This window comes from Ictalurus furcatus, chromosome 2 (assembly GCF_023375685.1).
Source record: "Ictalurus furcatus strain D&B chromosome 2, Billie_1.0, whole genome shotgun sequence".
NCBI classification, from domain to species: domain Eukaryota; kingdom Metazoa; phylum Chordata; class Actinopteri; order Siluriformes; family Ictaluridae; genus Ictalurus; species Ictalurus furcatus.
Window position 1 is genome coordinate 21052861 of NC_071256.1, and position 22483 is coordinate 21075343.

The following is a 22483-nucleotide window of genomic DNA, read 5'->3' on the forward strand; positions in this document are numbered from 1 at the left end:
TAAAGCTGCAAGCAAGTAAATTAACAGTAAAATGCAGCTACCACAGCAAAGCAGGAAAAGGTGGGGGGGGGGGGGGGAAGAGACACAAAAGAATGTAGCCAATCTGTTATTTGCTTTATTAGTGAGTATGTGTATAGTATACCAGTTAGTCTCAATTGTCCCCGTGTCACTTTAACTTAGGGTAAACGCTAGAAGAAAGAAAATGTCTGCGAGAGAGAGAGAGAGGAAAAAAAAAGGGCACATAGTTGGTGTGTTGGGGCCCCATACTTGGAATTGCTTAGGGTCCCCAAATCAAAGTTCACCCCGCTCATTCCCTTGGTAGCTGTCAACTGATCTACGAGCAAGTTTTCAGGAGGTGGTAAACAACTGGCATGCCTTGAGTACACACGGAGAACATGTAAAACCCAAACAGTAGCCAAAGCTCACGAGTGAACTGAGCAAAGCACCAACACTAACAAAGTGACATCATAGAAAGTAGAAGTTAATGAAACTCTATTTGTGTTAACATTTTTGTGTTCAGCAATATGAAAATACCCCAGATACATTTCTAATCACTCTATGACCAGTTTAATTTATAATTCTATATTTTAAAATGACAACTTGAATTTCAATCTCACACAGTACTGACTGTGGTGTATAGTAATGGGATAAATTACAAAATATTTTACAAGCACATCAATATGAAATAACCACAGTGCAATGTTAACTTGTAAAAAACGTAGTACAAACTTTATTATTCTGTCTTTACAAAGGCACATGCCTCTTTTCCCCAGTTTTTTTTTTTGTTTGTTTTTTTTTAAATGAGAACAAAATATAACAGCTTCTCAACAACCAAATAGGACAGAGTGTCCAACAAAAAAAGGAAGGAGATGACAGATGAAGAGGGAGGGAAAGATGAGAGGGGAAAAGTCTAGAGACTTCGGAGACGGAGACATACCAAGAGTCAAGAAGGGTTCAACAGCTGCATGGTTTGGACTCACAGCACCAAGAGCTTCAATTTAGGAGGCATCTCTTAAAAAAATTAAGTGCTTTAGATCCATAATTTTATACACTATTGGTTAAACCCTCACATACACATTCCTCTGACACTGTTGGTTTTTTTTGTTTTTTTGTTTTTTTTTTTACAGTATTTTTACAGACATCTGAAAGTATAAAGTAGAATAAAAACACAGACACCCTGTGGCTTTGATAGAGAAATTGCTGAGTTTTGAGGAACCTCTGAGCTTTTATACATACAGAAATACAGCAAGAAAAAAAAAACAATAAGAAAACAAAACTCTTCATAACCCAATCTGACCATCACTCAAATTAAAAAATATATGTGTATATATATTCATATATCTCAACTCCATCTATTATCCGACAGGCCCATTCTTTTAGAAGCCCTGCTTCTCAACAGTCAACACTGAAGCCTGACTGAGAGGGCCAGAGAAAGTCAACATGCTGAAAGCATTTGATGAATCCTGAAGCAGTATGTCAAACAGCAAGTAGTTCCCTGTAACATTGGGGCAGGCATAATTTGTTTCAGTCAAATTTATACAGATGTGTCACATCTGTTCCTACATCAGAAATATCAAAATCGCATTTGAAGAGGAGAAAACTGAACATGGACCTGGTTCTAGGACATTCTGGAATGTTTGAAGTCACCACCCACGTTCATGCCATAGTGCCATGAGAAAGGAGAAATATGATGGGGCAAAACAGGTCATTTGAATAATTCTGAGCTACAAGTCAACTTCAGACTGTTTCTCTAAAACAGATCTTAAAGCAACCCACTGCCCTCTCTCTACACACCTAGGTAGGATGTCATGCAGTCTGCACTCCCTTTCTCCTCCTTCTCCAAACATTGGGATGTATCAGAGAGCCCATGCAACCATACAGCTCCAATTAGATGGGCTAAAGCTCCATAAGATTATCTGCCATGTACACAGGCATTGCTGTACACAGAAAAATAAAGAATAATGGAAAAAAAAAAGAAACATTCCAGTAAGCAATGAATGCATAGAGCAAGTGTGTAGGATGTACAAAGCCTTGCAAATGTCAGTGCAGCTATTATCAACAGCATAAGTCACAGAATCAACTAAAACAACATTGAGGACAAGACGCGCTTCTTTTAATTCCCCAAAGGAACTACACAAGCAGATCGCTGTTGAGGGAGCTGCATAGAGTGCCTATGGGCTTTGGGAAATGTGCTAGTGCTACTGCCAGCCTTTCTTGAGGAGAGACTGGCCCTCAGGCAGCCAGCTGATGAATGCACAGCATGTATGCTCCTAGCAAAACCACACATAAGGAAAATACATCTTTCTGCAGAGCACCTACTGGTTAGCTTATTCAATTTTGACAGACAAAATGGACAAAACATTAAGCCAGCATTAGGAACAACATAAGAGCTGAGAATTTTATGTAGTATCAGGGGTGCATTGCCTATATAAGTTTATTGTACTGGGTACCCAGCCCAGCTGAGTGTGAATGATGCCAAGTGCACATTCTGCCCCCTCCCTCCAAAGGACCTTTTTGCAAAATGCACTAAGCAGTGGTGATCTTTGTGCTCCAAGTGGTGGAGCATTGCTGGGACTAGAGGCACCTTAAATGGATTCCCATGACAGCTGTACTCATTTCATTTCCTCTAAAAATTCAAAGCCAATGGAATAGTTCATTTGACTTCTGAAGTTAGGTAAGCTCACAGTGGTGCCCATAAAGCCTCCCTAGGACAGAAGGAAGAATGAATGGAGGTTTGGAGTAATCAAAAAATTCAGTAGACGGTCAAAAGGTGTGAGACAGGTTGGCAGGTATGAGTTTCTCCAGTTTTTACAGGAAAAATATGATGGGATGGGTGAGACAGTAAGGCCCAAGAAATTGTCCAATCCAGAAAAAAAGCTGTAGATAGTGGGAGAACGCAGAAGAAAATCCACATCAGACAGCGGTTTGAGGCTGATTCATTTCAACATAATGTATGAATGGAAAAGAAAATGCTTTTTTGCAACTGAAAGTCTGTTTTGGAAGTATGGATGGATCATGGGCCAGAGTGATAAAATAATCTAGTGCACTGTATCAGAGTGGGAATACAAGTCCAAATGTGCATGTGGATGAGATGGCAAGTTTGCTATTTGTTGTGTTTGACTAAACCATTTCCTACCCTATGGGTTTGTATGCCTAAATGAGAAAGATAATGAGAGGGAGTGAGAGAGTCTGTAGGAGGCCACTCCATATGACCCCTCTGTTTGCCTGGTGCAGTTAACAGTCCTCAGAACCTTCATTGTCGGAGGCAGTGTCTGAGTCTGCCGTGTCATTCAAGATACGGCCCGGGGTTACGATGACTGCCCGACGCTGCTCTTCCTCAGGCACAATCATCTTCTCCTGTGTGCCCTCGATGTGCTGGATAGCCTGTGGACCACAAAATTTAACAGGTATGGTCATCACACACATTGAGCTGTACATATTACACCCATACCTCAGCACTGCCCAACCCCTTATCATACAGAGCAGCTCATAGATTTCGGCCCATTAATGCTCCCTAACCCCTATTCCACCAAAGAAAAAGTGCTGCTTTGGCCAGTTCCTGATCTGAAAAAAGTTTTCATTTTGCTGCCATAATAATATTTAAAGCAGCGCAGTTTACTTAAAGGAAGACCTTTAACATATGTGAACACAGCATTTTAAAATAAGATTATGTTTAGAAATATGACTGATGCAACAGTTATGATCACTACTATGCATCAGTGATTGAAATAGGAAAACGTTTTTTTCTGCCAATTGCAACATATTAGACAGGTTCCTACACTGATAATGCTAAAGTTACTACTATGGTTCCTTTGGGAATCTACACATATCAGTTAAAAGCAACAAATATTAATCTGTTGTGCTGCATGTAAATTTTCTGTGACAACACATTTAAATTACTATAAAACCTTTACAGTTATCCATGTTGTGGAGCTCCCATATGACTAAGTAACTAATAGCTATTAGCTATTCATGCTAATCAAACTTGTTTATGCAATTTCACCATAGGTAATCAACCTTGGGGTCGCTACAAGACATAGGGTTCCCCGGAGATGCAGATGGGGTCCCCGGACATTTTTAATCAACGGTTATTTATAGATTAGTTCAGTGCATATAAACATGTATTTATGAAACATTGATGCAAAGCTAGAAGAAATTACATTTGACCAAATTGTAAAGACATGAGTAAAAATATGCTATAGAAATAAAGCAAATCACTAATATGAAAATAAACAAATTCAGCCAAAGCATTTTAAATTTCTTGTTCACCACACTGCTTGGCCTTATTGTAATTTGCTGTAATCTCTCGCCATCAAAATATCAGTTTCCCTTGTGCTAAAGGCCCTTTACCTGCACTATGGTGTCCAAGTTCTGTCGTGATGTTGATGCTGTGTTGATTACAGAGGTAGGGCCCATAGTTACCACTGTGACATGATGTGGAGGAGGTGGCAACGTAGGGGCAGGAACAATAACAGTGGTGTGATGGGTGGGAGCAGACGGTGTGGCTGGAGAATATACCTGGGGGGTGAAGAAATAAAAAACACATACAGATGGAAAGATTACTGAAGAGTAAAAACACAGCATGTCACAGATTACAGAAAAGGTATGCAATGGCAAGAGAACCTTTTAACATTATTTACATACGAGCAAGGAAAAAGAACTCATGCAAGCGAAGGAGGTGGTAGACAATGGTAGACCATTGCAATCTACCATCATTTCTTTGTCAGTGGGCAAACGTACAAAATCAGCAGGGGATCAAATACTTCCCCCCCCCTCACTGTATCTAGGAATAGTGCAAAATAAATTTTTTCTCAATCAGGTGTACTAAAATTGAACTGCATGTTCGATTTTTCTATTCTTATTTTGTTGCCGTTTATATACTGTTCATCTTTTTACTGGGACTACTTTGGCTGCTGTAACAAGGAAAACGCAAGCATGCATGCAATTATCCATTTCATAGCACACCAGAAGTAAACCTTGTGATCCAGGAGCGTCTAATGCCCTCTGGTGGATAACGTCTAAAATATGCCATAAACCATTACAGGGTATTAAATAAATTAGTAGCAGAGATGTTAAGTTTTGCACTTTAGGTTTACACTGCATATCAAACATTAAGGTGTTCCACACTCTACATATTCGTGCGTATAAGAGTAATGTAAAAGTGGATGGGACTATGCATTTACTTTTCTGACCTGTGTACTGCGGGCAGGAGTGCCCTCTCTCTCCAGCTGTTCCTGCTGGTGAAGGCGAAGCAGAGTTTGCGTCTGCACATGCTGCTCCTGCACCTGCTGGGCAATCACCTTCAGTTTCTCAGGGTATAGGTGGGCATCCAGAGAGCGAATCTTTTACACAAACACACACTTTAAACACAGGGCCACCACAGAAATTTAATCAAGAACCACACATTATTTAGAGCCTGTATAAAATATGATTCTAAAATAGACTAAGCAGTGCAGTTCAGCTAAAGGTGCTCTCCACCAGACAGAGCATTGTAGTACAGTCATGTGAATATATAAGTACACCCAATGGAAATTGTTAGCTTTTTTTTGGACAAGCAAACATTTTATCCTCTTTGCATATTAATAAAGGTGATACACTACCAAACGACAAAATTGCCCTTCTGCAGTAATTTTCACAATTTAATTATTTTTTTTAAAACAGAATCAGTCACATGGAAAAAGTAAACACACCCCTACATTTAATCACACCTTAAAATCCATAAAATTAGAATCAGGTGTTCAAGATTGGGTGCCAGTGATTAGAACCTGCTTAGGGAGTGCAGGTGGAACTTGTCTTATTTAAAACTCTCACATCTAGTGTTCCCTTGGTCATTGAGGTGTGTGGTGTCATCATGCCGAGATCTAAAGACTTCTGTAAGGAAGAAAAAAAGAAAAAAGAAAAAGGAAAAAAAGAAGAAAAAGAAAGAAAAAAAAAATAAGTCGTGGACGCCCGAGTCTGGCAAGGGATTTAAAAAGATCTCCAAAGTTATTTGAAATTCATCATTCCACTGTAAGGAAAATCATCCGCAAGTGGCACAGATTTCAAATGTCTGCCAATTTGTCCAGGACTGGCAGTCTCAGCAAATTCAGTCCAAGAACAGACCTGCAGATCTGATGCGAAAATAAGTCGACAAGAACCACAAAATTTCACTACAGGTTCTGCTAGTAAGTCTTGCTACTGTTGGTGTCAAAGGGCACGCGTCTACAATCAGAAAGAGATTGCATAACTTTGACCTGCATGGGAGGCGTGCCAGGAAAAAAAATCTTTGCTGTCTAAAAAGAACATTAGAGCAAGACTACAGGTTGCCAAAGTGCATATAAGCAAAGATCAGGCCTTTTGGAATAATGTGCTCTGGACAGACGAAAAGAAGATAGAATTGTTTGGCCACAGTATCCAGTCAATTACTACTCTCAGTTCCTTGTTCACGTTTTAAGGCTAAAGGTGATTGGGCTTTCTCAGTGGCTGCTCCTAGTCTTTGGAATAGTCTTCCTCTCCACATTAGATATTCCCTTTTCGTTTCAGTGTTTAAATCCTCTTTGAAGTCCTATTTGTATTCTTTGTTTTAATTATGGGTGTACATTTTTCATTGGTCCTTTTTGGTTTTTGTTTACCCTTAATGTTTTAATTCTGTTTTATATTTCTTGTAGAGCACTTTGGTTTCAACATTTGTTGTTTTAAATGTGCTTTATAACTCAACAAACTAACTAAACAGTAACAGGAGACATGTTTAGCACGGACCAAAGGCAGCTTTTCATGGGAAGCACCTCATACCAATTGTGAAGCACAGTGGAGGAAATGATATGGTTTGGGGTTGCTTCACTGCCTCAGGGACTGGACAGCTTGAATTCACAGATTCAACTATAAATTCTGCATCATATCAAAGAGTGCTTGAAGATAATATGAGGCCATCTGTCCAAAAGTTGAAGTTGAACTGAAAGTTGACGGTTCAACAGGATAATGATCCGATGCACACTAACAAATCCACCAAAGAATGGGTCAAAAAGAAGAAATGGAGAGTTATGGAATGGCCTAGTCAAAGCCCAGATTTGAACCACATTAAAATGTTGTGGGGGGATTTGAAACAAAATGCAAAAAAAAACCCTCAAACATCTTGCAACTGAAAGAATATTGTACGGGAGGGTGGTCAAAAATTCCAGTAAGCTGCTGTCAGAGCCTGGTGGACAATTTGGGGGGGGGGGATATTAGTGTCTGTGCCAGGGGTATACTTTTCCCCCACAGAAGAATATCACATTTATTGATATTTCTGTTGAATAAATGATTGAAAAAGCAATTTTCCCTTGTTGTTTTGTTCAAGTATATCAACTTTATTAATAGGCACTGTTATACACACCTTCACTGGTATAATTATGCTCTAAGAAACAGCCACTGATACTCTGCTTATAACTAGCTCTAGATTCTGATTGTTAACTTTACCAGACTGTACTGTTTTGCCTGGTGGAAAAGCATAGCATTTTTCTAAAGACTTTATGTATTGCCAAAAACACCATTAAAGTTTAATTATTATAAACTGATCATTTTGTCAGTCTTATCTTGTGCAGAAATTACTGATATTTTACTGAGGCAGCCTGAAAGTGTCACGCATGCCAAGATGACCCTCACCTGTTCCTCCAGCATCATGCGCACGGAGCGTTCTTTCTCCAGCTGTTGCCGGAGTTCAATCATTTCTCGCCGCAAGTCCTCCACCTTCTCCTCTTCCAGAATATCTGGAGAGCCTATTCCTTCATCCTTCTCCTCTGCACGCCTTCTTTTTGGGGAAGAGCCACTGAACTCCTGTGCATGTGGAATGGGGTGGGAATGAAAAGCAGTTAAAGACAGTCAACACTGTTCAAACTCTCTTAGCTACTGTCGTTTCTTGGTTCTGTCTCTGGAACATTAACTTTGTGTTAGGGTTGCTATACTCACTGAGCATTTTATTAGGAACACCTGTACAATTATCTAATCAGGCAATCATGTGATAGCACTGCAACACAAAATAATGTAGATATGGACCAGCAGCTTCAGGTAATGCTCACATCAATCATAACAATGGGGAGGGAATACTAGGTTTGGGCATTTCTAACACTACTGTTCTCCTGGGATTTTCATGCACAATAGTCTCTAAAGTTTACTCAGAATGGTACAATAAAGAGAAAACATCCTATGGAGTTGTGTGAACGGAAACGCCTTGTTGAGAGGTCAACAGGGAATAGCCAGAATGGTTCAAGCCGACAGATGTTACAGTAGCTCAAATAACTACTCTATACAATTGTGGTGAGGAGAAAAGAATCTCAGAATGCACAACATGTATAACTTTAAGGTGGATGGGCTAAAAAAAAAAAAAAATAAAAAATAAAAAAACCCCACCATAAGACTATGTAGGATTCCACTTCTGTCAGCCAAGAACAGAAAGCTGAGGCTGCAGTGTACCAGTGTTATTACATTCATAAAAACATTGCTAGTTATTTCATTTTGTATTTTGGTTTTCAATTTCAGTTTCGTTTCAATTAGTTTTAATGGTGCATGAATACCTTTGATATCATCATCTTTCAGAAATCATTACTTTTAGGTTGTATTTAGTTTTAGTATTGTTTTAGTTTTTAATATCATGGTAATCATACTCAAAAACACCCCAATTGGGTTCAGCAAGAACTATTATAAAATGTAAAAATCAATTAATTAATTAATTAAATTTAAAAAACAACAAAAAAAAAAACCAAACACGTCTCTGCAGTGTCGTTACATAATTTCCCTCTGCTTATGCATCTACCCATTCATCCATTCCTCCAGCTATCAGTCTATTCCATCTATCGATCATCCACCAGCATTTATGATTACACAGGGCATAATAACAGTCCATATGAATGCACACTGTAGCTGATTAAAACTTATATGCACCGTTTATTGTGAGATTTTAACATGCCACTTTAGTGCAGTGTGAACGCAACATCCAATGTGAACAACCTTGTTGATAATGGGAACTATTAAAATAAAATTTAGCTAACATAAGGCAGTTTTTCGTTAACTTATAACTAGTTATAGCTAAATTGCAATGAATGAGCTAGCTAGCTACACTATATACTGTAAGGAGTGTCATTAGCTAGATTAAACCATATTACCCTACCTCCTTCTGCAGGTTTTATTGTTTTTACTGTTCCTCTCTGACCAGCAATGCAAAACAGTCTGCTGGGCAGCGCTTCTCTTCATCTTCAAAACTATCTGCGCTCTCCAAGTCAAACGGCAGTAATCAAGCATTGTGTTGCGAGGCAATAGTTGGGTGATACCAACTTGTGCAACAGAGGGGACTTTTACTATTTTTATCTGATTTATTATGACAAAATAATCAATTCGGAACACAAATAATGCTACTAAATAAATTACTTCTACATGTATTTCAGTTGATCATGGTATAAATAATGGGGGTATGTAATTGCTAGTTTTGCTTATTGAGGAGGTTACCTCCCTCCCATCCCCCTGGAAACTACACCCCGAGAGCTCTAAATCGCTGTTGCACTTATGATTGATGGATCCACTCTGTTCAATATTCAGCTCACCCAACATTTAAGATATGAAAACTATTTTTTCCTCCGAAATTCTATTTTAATTTTCATTCGTATTACAAGGGGACGTTATAGTTGCAGTTTGGTTTTTATTGATTTGGAAACTCATTTTTATTTCAGTTAACAAAAATGTTTCATCACTGATAGCTTATCATAGTTTTCATTAACGATAATAACCTTGCATTGGACACAGGTTAACCAAAACCGGACAGTTGAAGGCTGGAAAAAACATAGCCTGATCTAATGAATCTTGATTTCTGCTGAGGCACACAAAAGGCAGGATCAGAATTTGGTGCCAACAGCATGAATCCATGGACCCAACCTGCCTTGTGTCAACAGTCCAGACTGGTAGAACGTAACGGTGTGGGAAAGGTTTTCTTGGCACAGTTTGGCCCCGTTAATACCAATCTATTATTGCTTGAATGCCACCGCCTATTCAAGTATTGCTGACCATGTGCATCTCTTCTTGGCCACATTCACCAATCTTCTAATGGCTACAGCCAGCATAATAATGCACCATGTCACAAAGCAAAACTCATCTGAAAATGGTTTCATAAACATGATAATGACTTCAGTGGCCTTCCCAGTCACTGGATCTGAATCAAGTAGAACACCTTTGGGATGTGGTAGAACGGGAAGTGCAGCTGAAAAATCTGCAGGAATTGCATGATGCAATCATGTCAACATTGACCAGAAACTCAAAGGAACGTTTCCAACATCTTGTGAAATCCATGCCATGAAGAACTGAGGCTGTTTTGAGAGCAAGGGGAGACCCTAAGCAGTATTAATATAGTGTTCCTAATGAAGTTCTAGTGAGAGTATAGCATCTATATTAATTTTGGGTACTAAAACATGATTCAGATAAAGCATTACTACATGCTCCATAAGGACCCTGTGGAAGTTATAATTTCTACACTTCACAGCGAATATCCCTTTCTCACAATCACATTAAATCATGAAGTTTCTTAGTGTCAAACAGTGTTCCACTGGCATGCACATTTTTTTCCAAAAGGCAAAAGTAATTTGGCTACAATGTTATGTTATGAAAGGAGATTTATTTTTTATTTAGCAGCTGTTATTTGTGCAAAAACACAGTACAGTACTGTGCAACTGTTATTTTTATTTTTATGAATTCTGTATTGTTGAGTCAGTACAAAAGCCATCAGATTTACAAACATAATGTTTCCTACAAATATGTCACAGAAAAAATTCATGTCAGTAAAGAAAGCAACATATTACATAAGACACCACTTTGCAGACCCCCACCAAAAAAAAAAAAGAACAAAAAACAAACAAACAAACAAAAAAAAAACCATAATGAAGGCTCCTGAGTTTTGCATGATTCTCCAAGATGCTCAGAAAAAAAAAAACTTGCCAGCTAATTTCCTTATAAAACTGCAAAAACTGTTCCTGGGACTACTATTAAAGGGAAAAAAAAAAAAAAAGCAAAAGGGTCATCACACCAAATATTGACTTTGTTTAGTTTATTACTCTTTACTGCAGATTGGATTATTTTTCTTTTAAGTAGAAAGATTTGATTTCAGCATTTTTGAAGTCATCTATACTTTACAGCATTTCTTTGCATGTGCATGACTTTTTCACATTGACACTCGTTATGTTTCTAATAAATACAGTCCACAGACACTGCTCACTAATGATTTCTGATATGTAAGAATTAGAAGTTAAAAATAGCTTGCCAAGGCTCACCTGGATGAAGCGCTTAAGCTGCGTGTTTTGCTGCAGTAGCCGTGTCTTTTCCTGCTCCAAAGAGAAGATGTATTCGGCAGTCTGCTGTAAGATGGCAGCCTGGGAGGCAGGGAAAAGGAAGGATCAAATAACACCTCCAACACTGGCATAATTGGCAGCATTATCTGTGCTGACAAATGCTAAGAACACTGAAACGTAAATGCTCTCTTATATGGATAGTGACAAAATAAAAAGTGGTTTCTGTTAATAAATAAATAAAACTATTCTTTCAACTAGCACAGAAGGAACACAGCTTGTGTTTTATAGTAGAATTGTAACAATCTTAACACAATTCCCAACATAAATGAAGTGTTTGTTATATGCCAAATTCTCATTTATTTTTTATCTAAAAGTATACAAGAAGAACCCAATTAAACAAATGAAATTATTTATATTTATATTTATATATATATATTATATATATATATATATATATATATATATATATATATATATATATATATATATATATATATATATATATATATATATATATATATACACACACATACACACACGGTCATTTATTTATTGAGGAAAATTAACCAATATTACATATCTAAGTTGCAAAAATACATGAACCTCTAGTATTAATATTTAATTTGAAGGTGAAATTAGAGTCAGGTGTTTCCAATCAATCAGGTGAGTGAGCACCCAGTTTTATTTAAAAGAACAGGGATCTATCAAAGTCTGAACTTCCGAACATGCTTGTGGAACAAACAAAGGAGATTTCTGAGGATCTCAGAAAAAGAGTTGTTGATACTCATCAGACTGGAAAATGTTACAAAACCTTTAAATCTCTAAAAGAGTTTGGACTCTACCAATCCACTGTCAGACAGACTTTGTACAAATCGAGGAAATTCAAGACCATTGTTACCTTCCCCAGGAGTGGTCGACCAACAAAGATCACTCTAATTGCAAGAAGTGTAATAGTCCACAAGGTCACAAAGGAACCCAGGGTAGCATCCAAGAAACTAAAGGCTTCTCTCACATTGACTAATGTTAATGTTCATGAGTCCACCATCAGTTCAACAGTGAACAACAGTGGTGTGTATGGCAGGGTTGCAAGGGCAAAGCCACTGATCTCCAAAAAGAACATTGCTGCCTGTGTGCCAAAAGGTTATTGGGAAAATGTTTTGTGGACAGATGAGACCAAAATAGAACATTTTGGTTTAAATGAGAACCATTATGTTTGGAGAAAGGAAAACACTGCATTCCAGCATAAGAACCTTATCCCATCTGTGAAACATGGTGGTGGTAGTATTGTGGTTTGAGCCTGTTTTGCTGTATTTGCCAGGACAACTTGCAATCATTGATTGAATATGGAATTTGGGATTATATCAGCAAATTCTAAAAGAAAATGTCAGGACATCTGTCTGTGAACTGAATCTCAAGAGAAAGTGGGTCATGCAGCAAGACAATGACCCTAAGCGCACTAGTCATTTTACCAAAAAATGGTTAAAAAGAAGAACAAACTGAATGTTTTGGAATGACCAAATCCTAGTCCTGACCTTAATCCAATATAAATGTTGTGGAAGGACCTGAAGCAAGCAGTTCATGTGAGCAAACCCAGCAACATCCCAAAGCTGAGATCAACAGTTAACAGAAATGTTTAGATGCAGTTATTGATGCACAAGGGGGTCACACCAGATACTGAAAGCAAAGGTTCACATACTTTTGCCACACACAGATATGTAATATTGGAATATTTTTGTCTACTTTTAGGACTTGTGAAAATCTGCTGATGTTTTAGGTCATATTTAGAGCAATGCAGAAATACAGAAAATTCTAAAAGTTCACAAACTTTCAGGCATAACATTACACACACGTACACACACACACAACCACCTGCCTATTGTGTAGGACCACCTGTGGGAGAAAAGCAAGCAATTTTCAAACTGAAAAAAAGAGGGAAAAATCAAATCGGAGCCATTGCACAAGCATAGCCAATAGAAAAATTTGGAATGCCCTGAAAATAAATACACCACTAACACACATCTAACACGCCAGACAACAAAAACAGCAATTGATGACACAGAGCCATTTATAAAAAAAAAACAAACAAACAAACAAAAAAAAACAAAACAAAACACAAGGTGACATCAACAAAGTCCACAGGGCAGGGGTGAAGGTATCACAATCGCCACTTGAAGACTTACAGGCCATACCACCAGATGCAAACCACTCATCAGGAGTAACAATCAGAAGGCCAGATTGGAAATACAGAGATGAGCCCCAAAATTTCTTCAACCAAGATTAACCTCTACCAAAGTGATGGAAAGGCCAAAGTGTGGAAAAAGAAAGGATCTGCTCATGATCCAAAACAAACAAGCTCACTGGTCAGTCAAACATGGTGGAAGTACAATCATGTGTTGGGCTTGCTGGCTGCTTCTGGAATGGGCTCACTAATCTCTATGGATGATTTAACTCATGACTGTAGAAGCAAAATTAACTCAGAAGTGTAATGACACAACCGGTCTGCCAATTTACAGAGAAATGCATCCAATCTATTTGGGAGGAATAATCATGCAGCAAGACAATGACCCATAATACACTGCCCACAAAACAAAGGGACTTCTTCAGGTGATAAAAGTTTAAGTATTTAGACTGGCCAAGTCAATCGCCAGACCTTAACCCATTTGAGCACAAACAACAATTGTTGTCATTGGTGCTTTTCTCTCTTTTCCCCCTCATTTTTAAGTCACCTTTGAGTGCCTGTGCGGCCATGCACGTTTCACTTTGAAATTACCAGCAATTCGGAGGTGGCAATTGCTTGAATGGTGGGTTCATTATTATTCTTAATGACAAGCACAACAAAAACAGTACAATGACAAACTCGCTTATATTAATCAGAACTATTAACAAAATGAATAAGACTGCTTTATTAACAAAATATAATCATAGCATACACCATGCTGTAATATAAAATAAGTTTACATAAAGTGAAAGTCTGCAAAACACTGTGGAACCAAATAAATAAGAAACCAATATAAATTCGCTTATATTAAACATAGAACTTTTATTAACAAAACGAATAAGATGGCTCTCATAACATGATAAATGAAATCTGACTCCTGCTTATCTGTGCTGCGACTCAGTTTTTAGTTGTAGCATCTGTTCTCTAACTGAATTAAATGATTTTTATTACTATAAAAAAGCAAAACGACAACGGGGGCAGTGCCATGGTGGGCAAGTGATGTAATCGGTGTGTGGCCGAACACCGTGTAACACCAACTATTGCAGCAAGCCTAATCAGAAAATGAAAGCTGAAATACTGATATTGTCCAATATTCAGTTTTTGAGCTCAAGTCCAAATGTCTTCACTGTATAGTAAAAACAAAAGAATTGGCATTGCTGTTCCAATAGTTTTGATGGGGATTGTATACATACACGCATTCTGAATTCATTTTATTTATTTATTTAAATATTAGAATGCGTTTTCTAATATTTTATTGTTTCTATAGTAACAGCTCATACACAGACTTGTATGGTGGATGCCCCACATAATCCAAGACTAAAAATAAACTGATTTTTAAGATGTGTTTAACAAAGTAAAACAAGCATTCATGTTACTTTTTTTTGGTTATGAGACATTTAGTAAAGATTTATGGAAGGAATCATGGTTGTATCCACTTTGTAACAATCATGGTGCTTTGTAAAGTTTATTAGCAAAGTCTTCAGGACAGAAGATTTTATGCAATCCAATCAGCTGATCAAAAGAAAAAAGAGCAAGGCTCCTGAGGGAATAACTTTATCATGGCTATAACATAAGTGAATACAGGAACTAACTTATCTCTCAGACATTCCACAAAATTAAATACAACTATAACCTGTTAATGTGTGACCTTTCGTATATGAATCAAATAAACATTGTAGCTGTTAGTAAATTTGCCATATACAATCCAAAACATTGTGGATAGTTTATGTCTTAATTCATTGGATCTCGAGAAACCTATACAGTAAAATCTTATAATTATCCAAATTCATGCTACAGCCTCTAATATCAAGCACATTAACATTCTGTACATCAAACTACATGATTACAACATTTGAATTTACTCACTTTTATTGTGCATATTGTTTTGTTACAGAATATTTATTAAAGATAAGTGACTCACTTTGCTCAACTTCTCTCCATCACTATGTGGTATGAGTGTTTTGAGGGACTGGAAGCCAGCGTTGATGCTCTGCATGCGCCTGCGCTCATTGCTGTTAGCAATCTCCCTGCGAATGCGTCGTTCTTGGTCCCGTGCCGTTTCTGGTGTAAGGGGGATGTTTGCTAAACTGGAGGGAAAGACATAGTTCATCCAGTGACAATTACAAAATCATGGGAGAATGACATTTTGTTGGGTGAGGGATAAATCTAAAAATGTTAGATTTTAACACTAAAAAACATCTATAAATGTGTGTGTATAATAATCTTAAATGTTGACAAAAGAATTTCCTAAAAGTTTCTGTGACTGATTTATAAAAAGTCTACGTAAACAAAAAGTTTTCCTAATGTCTTGCCACCTGTGGTCTGTTTATTAATTGCACATCTTAAACCCATGCTCACACAAACACACTGAAATCACCTAGAGAATTTGGCAATGGTAATATTCCTGCTAAAATGGACTTCTTATGGTCCACTCATCATCATGGGTAAAGAGTATAACTGCTCAATGGAAAACATTAGAGACAGATGAGGTGATAGTCCAGTTATCACATTTCTCACAAGGATATTTTTATCTTTAATTGAACTTCCATACTTCCTTTGCATCTTTTCAAAACATATACCAACACTGATACAAGAGAGACTTTGTCTATACTTCCTTAGATCCCAAGCAGCACAAAATCCACCAACAGTTCAAATGATAACAGTTTATCAAGGATAAAGCCCTGACCCAGCATATCACCATTGGCTACACTCTTCATGTCTCACTGTACATGACCATTTGAGACTTAGCCATAACACATCCTATTTATTTCAATGGAGAGTTCTGCTGCATTTGTGCAGTGTATGATGGTTGTGCTGCTGCCTTTAGTCAATCAGACAAGAGCTTCATGAAACCCTTTTAATTTGTCATAACCAAATCCATGTACACATCATACAGCCAAGAGGCCAAGTGATGGCATGAGGCCACAAAATGTGCAAATGGACAGACTGTCATGGTGGGTTTTGGCTAGGTCCTGAACCCACTAAAATCAAGACTTTGATGATTCCATGAACAATTAAATCAATCATTACTAACTGTAGGGCTGCACACCAATGGCTAATTTGACTATTACAATAATAAATGATAATCAGCACAAAAACTGGGTGTGCGGCAGGAACACAACTGTGTGTTTTAACACATAACTTAAGACAATCCACCTACTGGCATGTTTTGGGAAGTGAGGGAAACCAGGAGGAAAACCACACAAACATGGGGGGGGGGGTAAATGGAGAATGTGCACAGGAACACTGCCCAGACAGTAACCTGAGCTCAGGATTGAGCGAGGAGCTGAGAGGTGGAAAGGGTCCTCACCATGCCACCCTTAATGATTTATCACAATTATTCTGCCAAGTTATGAACAAAATACTACTAATGCATGTAACAATTTCAAAAAGGAAAAAAATATATTTTCATTGTTCAATATATGCCTTTATTGGTTTAAACATATAATTGTTTGCATCACAATAAAATTGTTTCTTACTTTAAGTGTGTGTTTGTTTTCTACATGTAGCCAAATGAAATTGCCTTTGTCTGGAGTTGCACTGTGTTTTTGAAACAGAAGCCAGAAAGCATCCTGCATGCATTGTGATAGGTCCGACAGTTGACCCATAGGAATTATCATTTTCCCCTCAATCCTGAGCTCAGGTTACTGTCTATGTGGAGTTTTGCATGTTCTTCAAGTGTACACATGGGTTTCTCCAGTTTCCTCCCACCTCTCAAATACATGCCGGCAGCTGGATTGGCTAGATTGGATAAATTGCCCCAAGTGTGAATATGTCTGTGCACGGTACCCTATAATAGACTGATGTTGCATTCAGTGTGTATTCCTGCCTCACATTCAGGGTTCCTGGGATAGACTTTGGATTCATTGCAAGTGGGACCAGGATAAAGTTATGATTAAACTTGAATGATTATTACATGCACCAGACTTAAATCTTAAATCAAGACTTAAGTCCATAATTAACTCATGGTCAATCCATTAAGGAAGCCAATACTTGCAAACTGACTATTAATTGCACAGCCATAAGCAAACACAAATAATACACAAGTAAAACTATACAAACTAAAAACAAATTCAGTGTACTAAAGAAACAATTCCTTTCTAAATCTCTTTAACATACGAGCCCATTAGTTTATTTTATTTAAAGTGCACTATAGACTTGTTTACAAGAAGTAAACATTTTGGTGGGCATTGGTCAAAGGACATTTTAGTCCATATAGGGCATTGCAGCAATGACCATGTCTCGGGGGAATGCAAATTAGAAGCATTACACTTTAATCAAAACAAAACCAAAACATTTGTTTTCACAAAACACAATTTGACCACAGAACAGTATGGTTCCAGTGGAGTTCCAGCTACTTGCTCTTACAATTTACGTGAAGTGTGACTTCTCCTTTTTAAGGAAATAATATTTAAAAAAAAAAAAAAAAAAAAAAAAAAAAAAACTTTACCAGACCATTAAAATACTTGACATGGATCAACACAATGACGATTCCTATAGAAATGTTACTTTGGCATAAGTTAAGAAATATATCATTTTCTCTTCTGGCACGTTTTCCAACTATTCCAAACACGAATAAACAACTGCGGCTTCAAATCTAGTGCTTTGGAGCTTAATTAGAAGCGAGGCACTACATTTCCCAGAAAGCTTGTCGCCACGTCCTGAGCTCGCCCCGCCTCCCCCTTGAGATCAGGCTACAGACGCATTGACGGGCCTTGCTCAACATACACACCCCCTTATAAAAGAAGCCCTTATTAATTTATGAATGTGCTACTCATTAGCTTGATTGCTTTCACGATCTAGAAGAACGGAGTATAGAATCGGCTGAGGATAAGTATTTAACCCTCATAAAATCAAGGTGAAAAGCACAAATCCCAGCCCTCCGCCATTACAACAATGCTTCTCTACACAGCTTCCTCTCCGCTTGTCCATGCGGCAGCATGGCAGGGCTACGGGAATAAAGGCGCAGTCCAAACACCGAAAGCGCACTCTCCCGCCAAATCGTTGACGCTGTTAGAGGCGCAAAACACGTTCCAGTTGATGGGATTACAGTTACAGTGTACGCGGGGTTTATTCGGTTTTTACGTCTGACGAGCTGAGAGTTAGACGACGACAAATCCTCGCTGTAGCACAAGCCACAAGCATGGCCGCACTGCCCACAATAACTTTAGCCCGCTCTCGCAACCCATCAAACACCGCGTGCTGTAGCGCTCTACTCGGCCTCAACTTTCAAAAATACAACACCAATTACACACCAGACCACCATCTGAAAACCTAACAATGCACAAAACAACGCGAAACGTCCAAAGGCGCTGAAATTACGTCCATTGATTTGGAATCGCCTTGCAGCAGAGCAGCGGCGTGGTGTGCACGGAACCACGTGGTTTATGTTTGTTAGACACAAAATGTGTGGATTTAGCCAAATTATCTGCGAAGTAACGTTAGGGTGATAGCGTACAAGTTTGAAACGAATATCCCAATACCACATCAACATTATAAATGCTGTCTTATTTGAGGTATTTCCCGTCTTACTCCAGGAGACTGGTCCGTGCACACAATAACATACCGATCAGATGAAGCATGTTGCCTCATTACTTCTGCTGCCTGGCGCGCGATAAAAGCAGAAATCATGCCTGCTGATAATCACGGACTTTCAACGGAGAAAAGGTGTGCATACATACCTACACAAACCCCCTATGACTTCTTTTTCCGTTTTCCTAAAATGTTGCAAGGAGGGCACCTTCTGAGCTGGTACCATGAAATACTCCATGCTTTCCTCTCCAGCTTTGAGTCCGCGATTCTTCCGAACACTTCGCTTATTGCGAACAGACGCTCTTTTCTGCGGTGTATTCGCGAGCAATCGCGCATTTAATTAAAAAAAAAAACCAATTCAGACTGTGCGGCTGAATATTTTTGCAGTTGTTTGCATACGAACGCAACGTCTGCTGAGCGTGAAGAGTTGTAATGATACTCTACTTCCAGCTGATGGGGTTCCCTCGTAGTGTGTGGCGCTCTTTCTCTTTCTCAATCTCCCTCCCCCTGTCTCCCTCCCTCCTTCTGCATGTACGTGTGTGTGTGTGCGTGTGTCTATTTGCAGCTGATCGGATGTCTTTCAAGGCGGGAAACAGCTGGTAGGAATCACGCAGCACTACAAAAACGCCGTGTTGTTCTGCGGGGTAAAATAGCCACTGTACACAAATCATTATTAATTAAACTACACACGCAGCCTCGCATTTCAATCGACAACGTTATATTTTTTTTTACCATACAATTCAGAGAATTTGTCGTTATGTCATGGATTTGAGCTGTGTGTTCAGTGCGAAAACATGTTTGTCGAGTATCGTATTGCAAAATAAAATCTGACAAGAACCCGCTTCAAGTGGACACATTTCATTGTCAGGAGTGCGCTTACAACCCTGTACAGTAGTGAGGTGAACGCGGGCTCAGCTGACGACTTGGCAGGACTGAACAAAAACAGTAACAAGCGCGAGGGAGGGAGGCGCTTACACACATACACACGCGCGCGCGCGCTCGTGTTGAATTTGTACACCATTTTGCTTGTATGAAAGAAAAGGAAGAGGAGGATCATAGCAGCTCCCGAGTCCCCTGCCACTCCCGACTTGTAGAGGCAACTTTAGTAAACGGCACACGCGCTGAAGGGACAAAATGGGAGCGGGTGAGGAGAACCCGGAAGTGTGTTCATGTGGCCGCTGGAGCTAATCATGTTTGATCATTTTTGAAATAAATTGTTTATTAGTCAACACAATGTCCAGCATTTTGGTAAAATGCTATCTGAGAAGTGATGAAAATGCACGGGGAGTGACATCATTTGCTGACTTAAAGCGTGCACAAGGCCTTGTTAGTTTTTATTTTCACTTTTAATTACATTAGGTTCGTTGGCCAACATCCGTTCTGGATGAGAGAAACGCACAAATTGCTAACTGATGATGATGGAATGAGCTAGAATGCTATGGTAAGGTAAATGGAAACAATGAAACATTTATTTCTTTACACACGTTATGTCTACTATCCTAAAGTCAAATTGAGTACTGTGTATTTCAAAATACACTTTTCAGTGATATACCAATCATAGATATAGACAGGACAGGACAGTAGGACAAAAACACTTATTAGGGTATTTAATTAATAACATTACATTTCAGATACCTTAAAACCTAAGTTGATGAATTTTAATAATAAATATAGCTTTAAATATATGCTAAGAAATCTTAGCTTTTTGCCGACACCTAACAGCAGACAGCTCTGACGTGTGTGCTGAATTTTATGAAATTTTAACCATACTAAGAGTCTCAAAACACCTCAATATACAAAGAAAATTCTTAAAAATTTATGGCAACACCATTTAAGATATCGAGAATTCTTTCATAATTGTCTCAACTTTATTCTGACCAAGTTGGAAGCGATTTGGGTAACGATAAAAGGATTAGTGCAAAGTATGCTGTAAGTCACACACTTCCTGCTGCCAGTTGGTGGCGCTATGATCATCCATCCATCTTCTATATTGCTTAATCCTTTTCAGGGTCACAGGGAACCTGGAGCCTATCCCAGGGAGCATTGGGCACAAGGCGGGGTACACCCTGGACAGGGTGTCAATCCATCGCAGGACACACACACACACACATACACACACACATACACACACACTCATTCATACTCTACGGACACCTACCATGCATGTCTTTGGACTGGGGGAGGAAACCGGAGTACCCGGAGGAAACCTCCAGCGAAAATCATGTATGAAATCCAGTCACAAGTGGAAAGTTAAAACACATAGTTGTTTACATTTTGAATCAATCTCCACTGACCACTTGTGATTGGATTTCATACTGTACATCATTTTTGCTGGAGGAAGGGTGTTGTCCACATTGATTATGTTTGTTGTCCGCTGCATTTGTTTTCAGGCTGAAATGTCCCACGATTCCTATCTTATGTAATCAAAATTATGATTTTGATACGATATCTGACTAAAATATCTCGATACTAATACTGAACCGATACAACAGCAAAAACCTAAAACAACAGGAAAAGTAATTGAATAATAGATGACAGAACACATGGAATCTGATGTCCCCTGTACTTGATTATTTATGTGATTATTTATTTATTTATTTGCAACCAGATTTAATTTATTATACACAAACAGTGTATAAGACAAGGTCTGTTTGCTCGACACAGAGCGTGTTTTCTAGTTGAAATAATTCTTGACAAAAATGTACATGCCATGATTACCATTAATAATTGATCATTTATGGTGGTATTGATCTGCAGTGCATACTTCATACAACAGCTGATTTTTATCAGCTTGCAATTTAAGGTAAATTGTTACCACCTTAGCGTGTTGGTTTAAAACATCTTTACAGATGGGCTTTGTGGTGTCCATGGGCTTGCACTGACTGTCAGCTACGTAAACAAAATAATGCCATATTTCGCTTTGTGCATCTGCTTTGCTCTTGCCGTAAACGGTCAGCAAGAGCACTTGTATTTGCAGCCATGTCTCTCATTTCGTCACCATGAAAGCTGCAGTGCATATTGGAGGAAAAAAGTTTGGCACACCCAGTGTGCATGCATGCAGGGAGTGTAAGCAGAGCACTGCACACACATTGCCCTGCTGTCACACATCGATGCAAATCAGGAAATATGGCTCTTATTAAAAAGCAGTCATTCTTAAAGTATCGGTACTAATAAAATGAGGAATAGTAGGCTACAGTTTTTAACTGCAGGGTATTATGATACGTTTCTAGTATAGGTATATCATGCAACACTAAAGCCAACAAATCTGGTGATGAAATCACAATCAGGAAGTGATGGTGTATCTCATTTACGACTTTAAGCATTGTCATGAAACTTGGTACGTGTCTTCAGGACTACGCAACAAATTTCATGACAGTGTCTCCTAGAGCTGAAAAGTTACAATGACGTAGAAAATGCTAACAAATCTAATCTGTGTTTTCATTATTCCTCC

General features: G+C 38.5%; 1 protein-coding gene across 2 annotated transcripts; it reads right to left on the reverse strand.

The window, feature by feature from the left end:
• Window positions 1-3153: 3153 nt before the first annotated feature.
• tfap4 (transcription factor AP-4 (activating enhancer binding protein 4)) lies at window positions 3154-19526 on the reverse strand. 2 transcript variants are annotated; one of them, XM_053652878.1, is made up of 8 exons: window positions 19182-19526; window positions 15422-15587; window positions 11265-11363; window positions 7621-7791; window positions 5812-5871; window positions 5193-5342; window positions 4351-4518; window positions 3154-3384 (listed from the first exon to the last, which is right to left on the reverse strand). In XM_053652878.1, the coding sequence occupies exons 1-8, from the start codon at window positions 19268-19270 to the stop codon at window positions 3235-3237; spliced, it is 1053 nt and encodes a 350-aa protein (XP_053508853.1). In that variant the 5' UTR covers window positions 19271-19526; the 3' UTR covers window positions 3154-3234. The 2 variants fall into 2 exon arrangements, with proteins under 2 accessions (XP_053508853.1, XP_053508862.1); XM_053652887.1 differs by lacking the exon at window positions 5812-5871 and having other exon boundaries at window positions 19182-19523.
• Window positions 19527-22483: the final 2957 nt, after the last annotated feature.

Bases quoted from the DNA above. Each gene is read 5' to 3' on its own strand.
- tfap4 (XM_053652878.1), bottom strand. From the start codon at position 19,270: ATGGAGTATTTCATGGTACCAGCTCAGAAGGTGCCCTCCTTGCAACAT. The intron at 11,364-15,421 runs GTGAGTCACTTA...CCTGCCTCCCAG, and splicing joins ATGGAGAGAAGTTGAGCAAA to GCTGCCATCTTACAGCAGAC. The intron at 7,792-11,264 runs GTGAGCCTTGGC...CCACATGCACAG, and splicing joins AGCTTAAGCGCTTCATCCAG to GAGTTCAGTGGCTCTTCCCC.